General features: G+C 47.4%; 1 protein-coding gene across 14 annotated transcripts in view; it reads right to left on the bottom strand.

Annotated features, from left to right (window-relative positions):
* Positions 1–15,318, bottom strand: part of PTPRT (protein tyrosine phosphatase receptor type T) — a 1,072,026-nt gene that overhangs the window by 716,471 nt on the left and 340,237 nt on the right. For all 14 annotated transcript variants that reach the window (XM_043602349.1, XM_043602354.1, XM_043602350.1 and 11 more), the window contains exon 3: positions 443–714. In XM_043602349.1, coding sequence (XP_043458284.1) covers positions 443–714 — 272 coding nt within the window. The remainder of the gene's footprint in view (positions 1–442; positions 715–15,318) is intronic.

Here is a 15,318-nt window from a genome sequence, read left to right as displayed (position 1 = left end):
TGAAAGCCTTCCTAATTGCTTTTCCCCCAAATGCTCTATTCCTCAGGGGTGATCTTTTGACTAGTTATCTCATCTCTCAGAACCTCAATTTTTTCATCCATAAAATAGGGATAATAACAGAGTCCCTCATCAGGTCTCTTTAAGCAGTTACTTTATAAAAGGCTTCCCTGTCTCTGTTCCCTCAGCATCCCGGAGAGCCCACTGTGTCCCACACTACAGTAACTGCTTGTTTATGTATTAGTCTCCTCTTCCTGAGCATGATTTCCAGGGAGGCAGGGGCCGTGCTGGATCGCCTCTGCACCTGCAGGGTCTTGCTAGAAGAGGCTCAGTAAATACAAGTTGCACAAATGAGTAAAGTAAGTCTTTCTTGGCCTAACAACTCTAGTTGGGCAAGAGATATATACGATTACTTTTTAAAAACTCAAACCATGAAATGCCATACCTGGTAGAAATGTGGCCAGAAGGTGCTGATGGCAAGCTCTGCCTTCACCCAGCCCTCGGTGACAACCCCAGACACGTTCCAGACAGGGTTCCCCTGGGGGCCGCCGTTCACCTTCACATAGACATTCAAGGCTCCTGGGCTGGACCTATCACGGCTGGAGAAGTAGTAATGGAAATCGATACAGTGGGTGTCATTCTCCTTCAGGGTCGGCAGGAGAAGGTGGGCCTTCTGGCCAGAGGCCCTCCCAGAGCTGTTCACCATCATGAAGGATCCTGGAGACCCACAAAGGGGGTGGGAAGTAGAGACAAAGAGAGAAAAAGAAAATCCTTCTGATAATCAGTCATACCCACAAACCTAATGGCCAGAAATCAAGTCACTCTAGGAGCTTCTGATTGATCCTGAGGAAGCCACATCCTATCTTTCAACCTGAGTATCATCTTCCGTAACTGGGAATTTAGAAAACCTACTGAACAAGGCAGTTTAAAAATTAAGAGATGGCAACATGGGGGCACCTCGTGGCTCAGCTGGTCGAGTGTCCAACTCTTGGTTTCACATCACAATCTCAGGGTTTGTGAGACTGAGCCTCGCATCAGGTTCTGCACGGGAAGCATGGAGCCTGCTTGGGATTCTACCTCTCCCTTTCTCTGTGCTCCTCCCCTGCACGTGCGTGCATGCATGCTCGCCGCTCTCTCTCAAAAACCATTTTTTTTAAAAGCGAGAGATGGCAACACGTATGAATATTTCTACAAAGTAGACTGTCTATATAAATTTACAGAAGGAACATCACATGCAGCAGGTCACAAAGGAAACATGGAACAAAACCCCAGGAACACAGCTACCTGTGCAAACTCTAAGTGCAAAATGTGAAATGCAACCTCATGCAAGCTCAGGCTGTCTTGATGGATGTAAAACATCTCCAATGTAAGAAGTGTCCTTCCAACATATTCTGCTTGGACCCTTGCATGCAGTTCAAGGAATAATTGACAACTACCCCTTCACACTGCATTCAGCACAAGGAATGATTCTAAGTATCCCAGAAGGACATAAAAAACATAGAATATATTCAGTTAAGCAAGGAAGACCCCAAAGAAAGTGAGAGACAACTAGAAGATGTCCGGCCTGGAATAGAGGGTAAGTAATAATTCCTAAGCACTTCAGGAGTACCAATGTAATGCCTGGTGTCTTTTTAATATGTTATTCAATTTAATTTTCAGAATGAGCCTGGGAAGTAGAGGATTTTCATTCTATTTAAAGACTGAATGACTTGCCCCAGGCCCTCAGACAGGGAAGGATGGAGGAGACCCAGATTCTCTCCAACTCCACATTTACACTCTTACTCTGTGCAGAAGACATGACTACTGTTTTCAAGCATTAGGCAGGATGACTGCCCACAGAAAGGAAGGGAGCATCTTTGGAGTTACTTTGACAGATTAAATGGTTGTTTCTATAGTTCTTCAACCCACCCTGGATTCATGTCCCGGGCCTCCCAGAAGAGGCAGAGGCCATATCCCCACCCTTGACTTTGGGCCGCACCTGCTTTGGTCAACGGGATGTCAACACACTGAATCAGGCAGAGGCTTGAAGTGTGCATATGCCTAGCTACGCTCGCCCTCTTGCACGATCACCGTCTTTCAGGAGAAGACTGCCCCAGCTAGCTGCTGCCTCTTTCAGCTGAGGATTAAGGACTGACATGTGGGGTCAAGAACCGAGCTCAGCCAGCACTGAAGAACCAAGCCATCCCCACACCGCAGCTAGAAGCACAGCCACACAGTCAATACCCCAACCCAGATCTGCCAGTCCACAATCAATGCTCAGACCCATGAGTGTGAGAGTAAATGCTCACTGCTGTTTGCCGCTGAGTTTCCTCTTCTTTTGCTGGGCAGCATTACTGTGGCAATTGCTAATTGATAAAGGTGCTAGAGAGGCAGATCTATGAAAGAAACCACAGGAGGCAAATTTCCATTTAAAGGGCCTTCTAACAAAGGCCCTGGAGACATAGTTCCTGGCCACTACAGGTGGCTAAACAGAGCCTGGACAAGTGAAGAGATGTCTAAGGAAATTTCACCATCAACTGCTAGGGCTGAACTCTGTGACTTAAAGTCCCATGATGCTATGAAATAAACTACATCGTAAAACACAGGAGATCAACTCGGGATTCTGGGACGAAGACTCCTACCTAGAAAAACATTGTTCCTTTGAAATCTCATTTTAACCACTAAAATCTTCAATTCAGAATGAAACCTTAAGACTGCTTATTCCCAACTGAGGTAAACCACTTTAGGAAGCAGCCTTATTCATGCACCGTAAAACCCAGAAGATTGGAGCTGCCAGCTAATAAGTACTGGGCACTGTTGCTCATTGGGATTCTAGAGGGTACCAAGCATTCAAAGCCCATACTCCTTGGATTCTGCATGAATTTAAAAATAGACACGGGACAGGGATGCTTGGGTGGCTCAGTCGGTTGAGCGTCTGGCTCTTGGTTTTGGCTCAGGTCATGATCTCACGTTTGTCAGTTCAAGCCCCACATTGGGCTCTGTGCTGATGGCACAGAGCATACTTGGAATTCTCCCTCTCCCTCTCTCTGCCCTTCCCCCTCTTGCGCTTGCTCTCATTCACTCACTCAGTCTCTCTCTCTCAAAAGAAAACAAAAAAGAAACTTAATTTCACACAGGACAGATAGAGTTCAAAATTCCTATTTTATTATTCACAAAACTGGATTAGAGAAAGTAACTTGGACTTGAGGCCAAATCAGGCTTCTGCATTATCTTCTCTGCAGGAGCACACAAAGCAGGTGGATGGTCGTGGACTCCCTCCTTCTGACTCCACCCAGATCCCTAGGCCTGGAGCTATCCTGGAGAGACGGCCACTTAGGGTCAATGGGTAGGCCTATCCCGAAAATGAGCCAACGAGAAGCAAGGTGACTAAGACAGAAAAACAGGAACCTAGAGCTCTCAGATTTTCACCATCCCACCAATCAGAAAACTCCCTGCCTCCTGGGACAGGAGCCACTGAAAGTAGCACAGAGGCCACGTCTCCCCAACCCCTCCATGTTTCCAAGAGAATCAAGTCTCCTTGTTTACGGCCTGGTGCTAACACAGGGTAAGTGGAGAGATGTCCCTTGGCACATGTATTATCTCTAATTATCACAACCTCCCCATTGAGGCAGCAAAGAAAGAACCATGGCAAGGGGAAACTGAGCACAGAAAGAAGACTGAGCTAGCATACATGCCTGTATTTGTTGACCTACATGCCTCAGGGTTCCAGAAGGTTTCCCAGGGATAGATGAGTGATGCCTCACAAGCCCCATGAAGCAGACTGCACCTGCCACAGAGCTGTGGCACAGCTATGTGTAGGGACGGCAGCCTATGAAGCAAGCAGTGCCTGGCTCTCTCCACTAAGAATCCCATAGCGCCCCTGTGGGCATTTCAGCTCCTGTCCTGCCAATCCACACCGGGCTGCATATAATCCGCAGCACAAAGAGTCGGGAGCATTTCCCTTTCACCAGCTCAGGCCTCTACTTCTTCATCCCAGCTCCGGTGGTGAGCAAGCTCATGGAAGAGGCAGAGCTACGTAACATACATCCACCTCCATGACCCTAGAGCTTCTCTCTATCCTGCTGTCCCCGTGACTGCAGATAGACAAGGCTCCACCTCCCACAAGGCAGAGGTGCTGAAAGTGTTTGGCCTTCTATCTACCCTCCATTTGGAGAGATTCCTGGTTCGTTAACACACCTGTCCTCTTTGTTCTGGGCACAGAGCTGGACTGCATCCCCCAGCCTCCTTTTTAGAGATTGGTGGGGCCACACAACTGGGTTCTAGCCAATGGGGCCCAAGTATGGAAGTGTGCCACTTGGCACATGGAGGCTTGGTTCGTAAAAGCCACCTCCCTCCCCCCACCCCTACTTCCACTGCCCCACCCTCCATTATCTTGTCCCCCAAAGGATGGTCCGTCAACCCACAGCATCACCATCACCTGCGAGTTTGTAAGAAATGCAGAATCTTGGGGCACCTGGGTGGCTCAGTAGGTTAAGTGTCCAACTTCAGCTCAGGTCATGATCTCGTGGTTCACGTGTTGGGCTCTGTGCTGACAACTCAGAGCCTGGAATCGGCTTCAGATTCTGTGTCTCCCTCTCGCTCCCTCTCTCTTTGCCCCTCCCCTGCTCGCACTCTGTGGCTATCAAAAATAAATAAACATTAAAAAAAATACAGAATCTCAGGCCCCACACCAGGCCTTCTAAATCCAAATCTGCATTTTATCAAGATCCACAGGTGATCTGTATGCACAATGAGGTGTGAGAATCACCTCTCCCTTGTCTCTCCCATCCACCAGCTAGCTGAAAGCATAGGATTCAGAGGATTCCACGAGAAATGGAACACAGTAAAAGGAGCCTGGTTCCCTGAATGACCATGACCATCAGGAAGGCTACCCACCTATTAGAAACACTCATTTTGGCTTTAAGAAAACAAGGAATAAACTGTTATTGGGTTATTAAGGCATCGAAACTTTGAAGTTTATTTCCACAGCTAGCATTATTGTTTTGGCACCCCCATAGAACCCTTACTTCCCACAAGTCCCTTTGTTTAAGGGGATAGGATGACACACAAAGTAGGGACATCACAGAAAGCGGTATCCTAGTGTCAACAGAGGCACAAAGAAAAAAGAAAAAGAATCGACTCTGAGAACGAATTCTTAAAAAAGCAAGAAATATCCTGGATCTTCATTAAGGTAAGCTGGATGTGTGTCTGGTCAAGGTCACGGTACCACTACCACCCTGGCCCCTCATGTCTATTTTGAGGACTTGATATGCATGCCCCAGCCTTTAGACTAGACAGAAAGGTGTGTGTTTTGGTGCAAGGCTCACAGAAACAGACAAGCATATTGAAAAATATATATTAGAAAAAAAAAATGATGGCTGCCCACCCCACCACACCCCGCCCAGCCTATTGGCAAAGGAGGGAAGGGACATAGACCAGTAAGGTATAGCAGGATGGAGTCCTGCTCATGAAGGTCTTGGCAAAACTGGAGGAAATGAGCAGTGCTGCTCTGGGGTCCAAGTGACAGAAGGGGATGGTGAAAAGTCAGCATCAGCAGGTTGCAGACCCAGCAGGAGGGAAGGAGTCTGCACCACTTTGGGGGGGAGGAACCCACAGCCGCAACAGTGGTTGTCCCTGAGGAGCCCAGAAAGAAGCTTGGCAACAGAAGAACCCAGTGCAACAGATCTTAAACTCATGACCAGGGGCAGCCTTATGAGGACAGAGGCCCAATGGTCAAGTAGGTGGAGCACCAGGGGACAATAGACTCAGATCCTGGTTTAGTGTCCTATGGCTGCTGTAACTAATTACCATAAACTCCATAGCTTAATTGAACACAAATTTATGCTTTTATGGTTCTGAAGGCCAGAAGTCTAAAATCAAGATGTAGGTAGGCTTCTTTCATTCTAGGAACTTCAGATGATAATCTGTTTCCTTGTCTTGTCTCACGCTTAGACTACACTCCCTGGCTCCTGGCCCCTTCATCTCCAAAGGACATCACTCCAACCTCAAGCTCCACTGTCACCTCTCCTGTTTCTGATTTGGATGCTCCTGCCTCCCTCTTATAAGAACTCTCACACACTGGGTATACCCAGACAACGTAGAATAATCTCTCCATTTAAGTATCTTAAACACATCTGCAAATCTCTTTTGCCCAGTAAGGTAACACAGGCACAGGTTCCAGGGATTAGGACATGGTCATCTTTGGAGGACCATTTTTTTGTCATCATTTTACATTAACATGAACACATATGTATTCCCAAGCCAGTGAACCAGAGACACAGGACGACAGACCGATTTGGAGCCAGCCAGCATACACTGTGTAATGGGCAGGTATCCTGGGGGGAATCTGAACTCTCTCATGGGAGTATAGAAGATTCTTTGCACTAGTGGACCCTGTCATCAATTAGTAAGGAAGTATGATGTAAAAAGTAAAACACAAGGTCATATCATTTGGCTCCCAATTTGGACAAAAAAGAAAAAGGTTTGGGGCCATAACCAGGGAAGGTCCATTCTTAGCAGTGGAGACTCATCAGGGCTGCTGGCCAGTATGAACATCATGGTCATACACTGCTCCTAAGATACCAGCCCTGCATGGTTACCTCTTCCAGGTTAATCAGACTGATGAGCTGGAGAAACTTTCCCTGTGGTTTGGCCACCCAATCAATATCTGAACTCCCTTCCTACATTTGGGTAACTACCCCATTTTGAAACACAGCCTACCTTCCTCTACGGGAACAGAAAAGACCAGATGCCCTCTTTCCCAGGAAACCTAGCCTCATGTATCTAGAAGGACAGCTCTGGAGCAGGGCAGAGACGTGGTAACAATGCAGAGAGAAGGGTGATGAACTCAGCGAGGGAAGCTGGGGTGTCTTCTAGCAGTGGGCTATGCAGAGCCCGAGTATGAAGAATGTGAAACTTTGTCAGCCTGTGAGTGCACTATGAACCCTGGTAGTGGAATCTGGCCAGCTTTACGCCCTGCATGTACCTGAACAAACCCCAGCTCCTTGCAATCCTCCCCCGTGTATTTCTCCAAGTCCTCAAGGCAGGTGCTCACTGCCGACTAAATTAATGATGCCAATCCCCTTGTCCTCCCCCCCTCCCCCTGCACTTCTGGCACAGCTCTCTTGAATGGTCCTTGGCTCAAGGATTGGGCAGGTCCTTGCAGTGTCTCAGCTGAGGCACACTCTTGGGGGACCCATGAAAGAGATGCTTAAGCTCCAAAGTCAGTAAGGTTCAAGAGATAGCTTCTTCTGCAAACTTACATGGTCCTCCCCCCCCCATCCTCCAACAAACAGGGTGAGGCTCACCCAGCAGCACTACCCCCTTAATTCCACTTTGGCATCATCCTTTGGGATGGATTTTCTCCTCCACAGCAGCCCTGCGGTCAATCCCTGCCAACAGGCTTCCTCCAGTCCGCAGGACGCACCTGAGTATTCTCACATCCTCATGGCACAAGGCTCAGTTTTTTCTCTCCCAGCACCCCTTCCCCAGGAATATCCTCAGCCACATTATGTGTGAAGAGATCCCAGAAGGCAGAGAGCTTACATCCCCACATAAGGTCTATATGAGCCTCTTCTCTTTCCCTGTCAGTTTCCCTTTCGTGGATGTGTGCCTGGTGGTAACTGGGGAAGGCATTTCAAAGAGAGGGAACAGCATGTGCAAAGGCACAGGGACTGGAAGCCAGAATATTCAGCAATGCAAGCATAGTGTCTTTGGGAAGAGCCCTAAAAACACCTCATAGCCCACCTTACAGAGCTCTGACCACATCCTCCACAAAGGAAGGAAGCCATATCTGAGTTGAGCCCAGGCCTGCCGTTTTAGAGACTGTTAAGGACTGAAAACCCTCCTCTACCAGCAGCTCAGTGGGGGCCCCCTTTGATCAACAGGTTGGCTTAATTAATATCATCCCAGGGCTGTCAGTTTCCCGGAGATCAAAAATGAGCCAGTCATTACGCCAAGATCAGTCAGAAACAAGAAAGGGAAGACTGTAAATATATTCTTTTCCCTTCCCCCCCCAAAAAAAATCTACTGACGTGATAAGGAACATAAAACAGCATTAGTTTCCTCATAGTTATTATACATAGCACCGAAAATTGTGGAATTAAACCAGGAAGTACTCTCTGGCTGGCCATAAATTTTGCATTTTTCCCCTTCGTGCATAATAATGCCTTGATACGCGCCCCGTTATTGATGTGTCTGCAACACAGATCCCCTTTTTGGAGGCAAAAGGCTTCTCCATAGCAGATGGCGGCTATTGTGTTTACACATGAGCACCTCAGGATTGCATTTCCTCACGTCGGCAGTAAAAAGAAAGCCCTAATTGAGTTTTTAATGGCTTTGCACATTGTTCATTAAGATTACATGAGTGTGCTCAGGCGACTGGCAGCTGAGGGCCTGGGGCTCCGAGAGCTCAGAGCTGTCCCTGCAGACAGGTGGCCCCGCCAGCTTCCAGCGCCAGCATCTATGTGAAGGGAGAGGATGGCAGCAGGGACCCAAATGCTGCCCGGAGCCAAGGCAGCTGTGGTGACATGAAGCACGTGCTGGGTTTCAGTCCCACTTCTGCTCTTTCTTAGTCGTGTGACTTTGAGCAAGTCATGAAAACTCACTGGGCCTCAATGTTCTCATCGAGAAAATGGGAAAATGAAAGCTCCGTGTCAAACTTTTTTGTCTGTTTTCAGTACACAGTTTTTCAAAACTGGGGGCGCCTGGGTGGCTCAGTCGGTTAAGCCAACTAAGCTCCAAGTCGGCTCCTAAATCCAACTTAGGCTCAGGTCATGATGTCAGGGTTCATGAGTTCGAGCCCTGTGTCGGGCTCTGTGCTGACAGCTCAGAGCCTGGAGCCTGCTTTGGATTCTGTCTCTCTCTCTCTGTCCTTCCCCCACTCACACTGTCTCTCTGGGTCTCTGACAAAGTGAATAGAGGGGAGGGGAGGGGAGGGGAGGGGAGGGGAGGGGAGGGGAGGGAAGGGAAGAAAAACTGGACCTGACTCAATAATGCTAATTTCATAATAGACAGCCAGTAGCAGATGTCTGTGTGCCCAGTGCAATTTATGTTTAACATTACTAAATGTTCATTGAGAACTTAGTATGTCCCAGGCACTTCTCTTAGCATCTTTGAGCATCCCAATGAGGTAGTACCATGCTATCCCTGTTTTAAAGCAAGGAACACTGAGGAAAAGAGAGAAAATCGTTTGCCTACACAGCCTACATCCACTCCGTGGTGAGGAAAACAGCAGCCATATTCTGGTCTCCAGAACCTGTGAAAATGTTACCTTACATAGCAAAGGGGAATTAAAATTTCAGATGAAATTAAGATTGCCAATCAGATGACCCTAAGATAGGGGCAGATTATTCTGGACAAGAGAGACAGAAAAGGCAGAATCAGAGAGGGATTTGAAGGTCCTATGCTGTTGGCATTGAAGATGGAAGAGCCAGGAACCAAGAAATGCAGAAGCCCCCCCCCCCCCGCCCCCAAGAACTAGACAATATATTGTCCCCTAGGGCCTCCAGGGAGGAACACAGCCCTACAGACACCTTTAGCCTAGGGCAACCCACTTAGGACTTCTGATCACCTCAACTAGAGAAAAACAAACAAACAACAAAAAAACCCCACCTCTGTGTTATTTTTAGCCACTAAATTTGAGGTGATTTGTTACAGCAACAATAAGAAACTAACACACACTGCAGACTTTCCTGCTTCTGGGTTTTTGTTCATGGGGTGTTGTTCCTGAAACCCACACAGCCCAGCCCAGCTATGGTCCTTTACTAAACCACTTAAATGTCACCTTCTCTCAGCGGCTTTCACTAAAGCCCAGAGGATGTTTATTCCCGCATTGTTGGCCCTATACTTGGCTCTATCACATCTTTCTGGACAAGGCTTCATTTAGAAGTCCAGAATGTTCAAGTTTAGCTATCCGGTCACAATATAAAGGGCAGGGGGCACCAAAATGTCAAAAGACACAAATGCACCATAAAGTAAGGAAAGATACATGGAAGGAAGAGAAGTATAGTTCTACCAACAGTATCATGAAAACTAATGATCAAGCCAGTCATAAACATAACAATTTAAAATAGCCAAAGTAGCAAACATATCATTCAACATCATCCATATTATCAATGAAAGCAATCTAATTATCAGGTGTCAAAAAAAGGGGGGGAAAGAAACTTGCTTCTTTTCTAATATACCAGAAAATGGGGAGGAGGGATTAATTACAGCTTAATGGATACATAATATCTATTTAAAACAAAGAAAATAACCTCCTGAAGTTTCAAAGGAAGTGAGAATTGTGAACATTTTGCCAGAGTCAATCTGTGTGAACAAGTAATAACTATTTCTGCAATCATTCGTTCAGACCAAGAAGTTAGGGTTTAAGCATTTCATATGCAAATTTGTTAAGGCAATTTTCCAAGAAACAGCTGATAACCCATGGAGGTATGGATGATGTAGTTTAAAAACAGAATTAGGCCCAGTCGAGTGGATTTGAAGGCACTGCTGAAGGGGGTCTATCCATGGGCCTCTCTCCCCAAAGACCAGGTACCTGGGCTGCCTGCATTCCTTCCCCATTCCTGAGGAAATGATGAAAGCAGAGGGGAAGAGGGAGAGAAAAGAGTAGGAAGGGAGGGAGAGGAGGCAGAAGGAAAGGAAGAAGGAAGCACGTGAGTAGTGAGTACACAGCCAGGAAGATGAGGGAGGAGGGGCACAAGGAGTGGGAGACAGAGGTGGTAAAGCAGGAGAAATACAGGTGGGGAAAACAACACTGAGCAGGGAGAGAGGGGAGGACAGGACAAAGGCATGGCCACAAAGCAGAATAAAATCCCAGCCATGCACAACCCCCTTAATACTTCTCATCTCTTCACTCCCCAAACAAAAACAAAACCCCCACCCAACATTCCCCTTCTAGACCTTAATCATAATCTTGTGATGAGGACAGGCCCATGTAAAACACTATGGGGCACCCCAGGACCCGGGCTACCCCCTTTTACAACCTCACATCTCTCCTCCCCCAACATCTCAGCATAGCTCAACATCGCCGCAGGAAAAATAAATGTTACTGTAGGAAAGACAATGGAACCCAACGCCATGACCCAGTGAGAACTCTGCTACATGAAGGGTGAGACACAGGCTCTGTTCTAGCTGCTTTTTGATGTGGGAAGTATCACAACTCTTTGGGCAACGTAAAGACAGAACTGAAGGGCATATAACGCCATTCTCCCTTCAGATTCCCACTCCTTCCTGTGCAACTGTTTTAGTCACACGGTGCCTCTGGGAGCCAAGAATTTTCTCCCCATTTCTTCACCTGGAACAGGGGTGTGCAGGCAGAGTCTGTTCCCCTCCCCCACAAGTTTTACAGTCACTAGGTGTAGGTGGGCAAGGAGCCAGGACTGGCTTGGATTTTAGGCTCCTTCTAGAGTGGGGTTGAAGGAGGAAAGGCCCTTTTCCTCGGGTCTTGTTTCTATAAAGAAACACAGTGATTTTTATGTTCCCACAGCAATTCCCTTCCCTCAGACACACCTGCCAGCAAACAGCAACAGCAGCAAACACAAACTATCCCATTGTACTCATGTACATTCAACTCTAATTGCAGCCTTGTCAGTAGTTGCTTCTGTTACCCTTTCCATACAAATGAAAACACTGGGGCACAGAGAGATCAGGTACCTTTTCTAAAGCCACACAGTGAGTAGCAGAGCCAAGACTCAAACAAAGGAAACCCTACCCATCCTTCAGCTCTTAGGCTCCACACAAGCAGGTGTGTTACGTTTGGTGCAAGGAGGGATCTCACACTCCCCAGGGTTAGCCAGCCTTGCCCTAGGAGCAGGCACAGGCAGGAAGAGGGGCAGAGAGTGGGAGGAAAGAACAAAAAGGAAATCAGTTGTCAGGCTGCTGCCATATTAAGAGTAAAGAGAACAACAGTGCTGCCTGTAACACTGTCAGACCCCAAATTGTTCCTGACATTCATTGGGCTGAGTCCTTTGCTTCTGCAGCTCTAAATCTCTTAAATTGAAATGACATGGAACTAAAATATATATATATTTTTTTTAATCTCCAAAGTCTTCACACATCCATTGGCATGATAATATTTTGATTAGTTACATTTATGCTCCAATTACACTCACAGAATGTTCAACTGTGTCTTATATATAGTATGTTTGCCACGCTCCATGGAAAATACGGGATTATTACCTCGTATATTTGCAATGGGAAAAGACACAAATGGAAATGGAGGGGGGAAAAAAAAGCAAAGCGAAGAGATGACTAAGCCTGTTAAAATAGTGCTATCTTGGCTTCGCGTTACTAAATTGGGTCACTGCTATTATTTCCCAGGCTTTAAAATACCAGGGCTTGAAGAAACATGAAGCATTCAAGCCCACCTTCCCCTCACCTGACACTTTTATCTCCCCTGTCACAACTGGGTCCGACCCTGACAGCAACCTGGTCACATGCCCACTGAGTGGCAAGGTCAACAGTGGGGAAGGTGTATGGTTTTGAGCTTTGTTTCTGGAGAGAGTGTCCACCTACTTCTCAGAGAGGTCGTCCTTAACCTTGTCCGTGATAAATAAATACACAAATGAAGGTTAAGAGCTCCTACGAGCCCTGTAAAATGTCTGCCCCGGTGATGCCAGGGTAGATTCCTCGCCATGAGGGCTGGCTAGACGCCATCAGGTTATTTTGCTCTTTACTGGAAGACCAGACCATGGTTGTCTGTGGTAAGGGAATCACGCTATCTAATGCCGGTATCAGATGGGCCCTTCTGTCCCACAGAGACGTACACAGACATTGTCCGCACCCCAATTCCACAGCATCCTCCCCTCAAATCCTCCATCACTGGGGCTTACTTTCTCCACTTGTTCTCCCTGCCAGGGTATCCCTAAGTCAACTTGCTCATATCTCTAGCCTCAGTTTCCCCTACTTGGATCCATGCATGAAGGCTAACCCCTCCACTGGTTTCCTCACAAACTCTGCTAGAACCAAGATTTTTAGAAATTGAATGAGGGGCACCTGGGTGGCTCAGTCGGTTAAGCATCCTACTTCAGCTCAAATCATGATCTCGCAGTTCATGAGTTCAAGCCCTGCGACGGACTCTGTGCTGACAGCTCAGAGCCTGGAGCCTGCTTCGGATCCTGTGGCTCTCTCCCTCCCTCCCTCCCTCCAACCCCCACCCCCCCCCCGCGCCCGCTCCTCCCCTGCTTGTGCGTGCTCGCACGAGCTCTCTCTCTCTCAAAAATAAATACACATAAAAAAATATTTTTTAAATAAAAAAATTGGATGAAATTGGTTCTACCCTCAGATATTACTTATGCACCCACTATGTGTCCGACACTCCAGAGAAACAGCAGTCAGCATGAGTTTTTGCCCCTGTGCACGTTACAGACATGTAAGAGGCAGTGTCAGGGGCGGGGAGTGAGGAGTTCGGTGACAGGGTATATACGTGGACAGATCACTAACTCAGACTCCATTTAGGGGGAGGAGGTATAAAAAAAAAAAACAACAAGCAACTCTCTGGAACAAATAAAGTTTACACTGAGGCCCAGGGTTACTCAGGAGCCAGACACATAGAGAGGGAGTGGCAAGAACGTTCCCTGCAGAAGCAATAGCTTGTTTCAAAGCCAAGAAGCAAGACAAAGACAGTCTTTGTGGAACGAAGAGAAGGAATTGGAGATACAGACCAGGTACACCTTACAGACCACCTGTCTAGCCTCTCACCCTTGTTTTATAGACAAAGAACTTGATATACAGAGAGGTTCACAGTGACTTGCCCACAGTCACACAGCCAAAAGGTGACTGCGCTAGGAGTAAAGCTATTGAAAGCCTGCTGGATCCCACCCCCAGTAGGTTTGGGGTGGCTAAGAATGTGCACTTCTGACAAGTTCCTAAATGAAACAGATACAGCTGATTCATGGGTCACACTGGTCTAACTGGGTCTGTGACTGCCCGGGGTCCATAAACTTGGTCCAGACAAGTAGTGCCTCCCCCACCCCTCCAGGGCAGGCAATGGTGCCAACCCACCTGCAGGGGTCCCCTCCTACCCTGGGCCACAGGTTCCCACCTCTCTCAAATGCAGGAAGACTCTAGCCACTGACCATCAGACAGGAAGGCTCTCTCTGCTGCCTAACCTCAGCAAGGTCTCTCCTCTGAAACCCCCCCTTCAATCATTGCCAATTACCGAGAATATCATTAGACACTTACTGACTCCCCCAAATGTACTAGGGTCTGCATAGAAATAGCACAATAATTATTCTTCCTCTTTTCCCATCCTCTAAGGAGATACAAGAACTTGACAGCTGTTATCCAATTAATCCTGACAGCTTTTTTTTTCTTTAATGTAAAGGTATCTCTTTCATCTGAAATGGGAAAAGCTATTTCTTTTCCTGAGGTAACAACGAGGGCAAAGAGAGTCCAAGTAACTTGGCCAACACCACTAGGGTCATTTCTTGCCTCCTTTCTTCTGCAGGCACAGTGGAATACTGTAGGATAAGAACACAGACTCTGGGTTCTGATTGCCCTATCAAGTCCCAGCTCTCTCAGCTATCAGCTATGTGACCCTGGAAAAGTTGCTTAAACTCTCTGAGCCATAAAATGAAAGTGGTGATGGTAATAATGGCACCTGCCCCACAGGTTTGTAATGAGAATCCAAGGAGCTTACATAAGGTAAGTGCTTAGAACGGTGCCTGGCACACGGTGAGATCTATGTAAACATCGACCATCATGACCCACATCAGTGGCAGCATCCTGGGCCCTCTTGTCAATCTCTGACTGCAACAGAGAGGCAGACAGGTGGCCCTACAAACCTGCAGGAAAAGGGAGGTCCCAGGGTCACTGTCCATACATGGGTGACTCCAAGAAGCACCAGGAAGCCTCTTTGCAGTTTACCCCAAGGAGCATCTCTTGCTGCCAGTGGTTCTGCAAGATGTGGTTCCCGAACTAGCTACATCAGCACCACCTGGGAACCTGACAGAAAAGCAAATTCTCAGGCCCCACCGGAGACCTTCTGAAGAAGTTCTGGAGTAGGACCCAGCCAGGCTGTGGTGGTTTCACAAGCCCCCAGGTGATGCTGATATACACATGCATTTGAGAGGTACTTTTTCGGGCACCTGGGCTGCTCAGTCAGTTTAGCGTCCAACTGTCAATTTCAGCTCAGGTCATGATCTCACAGTTCATGGGATCCAGCCCCACAATGGCCTCTGCACTGACAGCATGGAGCCTGCTTGGGATTCTCTCTCTCTGCCCCTCCCTGGCTCACACGCACAAATGCTATCTCTCTCTTTCTCTCAAATAATGAACTTTAAAAAAAAAAAAAAAAGGAAGTAGTTTTTCTTCAAAGAGGTTCCCAGGGCATCAGCCTAT

This window comes from Prionailurus bengalensis, chromosome A3 (genome assembly GCF_016509475.1).
Source record: "Prionailurus bengalensis isolate Pbe53 chromosome A3, Fcat_Pben_1.1_paternal_pri, whole genome shotgun sequence".
Classification (NCBI taxonomy): Eukaryota; Metazoa; Chordata; class Mammalia; order Carnivora; family Felidae; genus Prionailurus; species Prionailurus bengalensis.
Note: the sequence above shows the minus strand (reverse complement) of the source record. Positions and strands in the feature narration are given on the sequence as shown.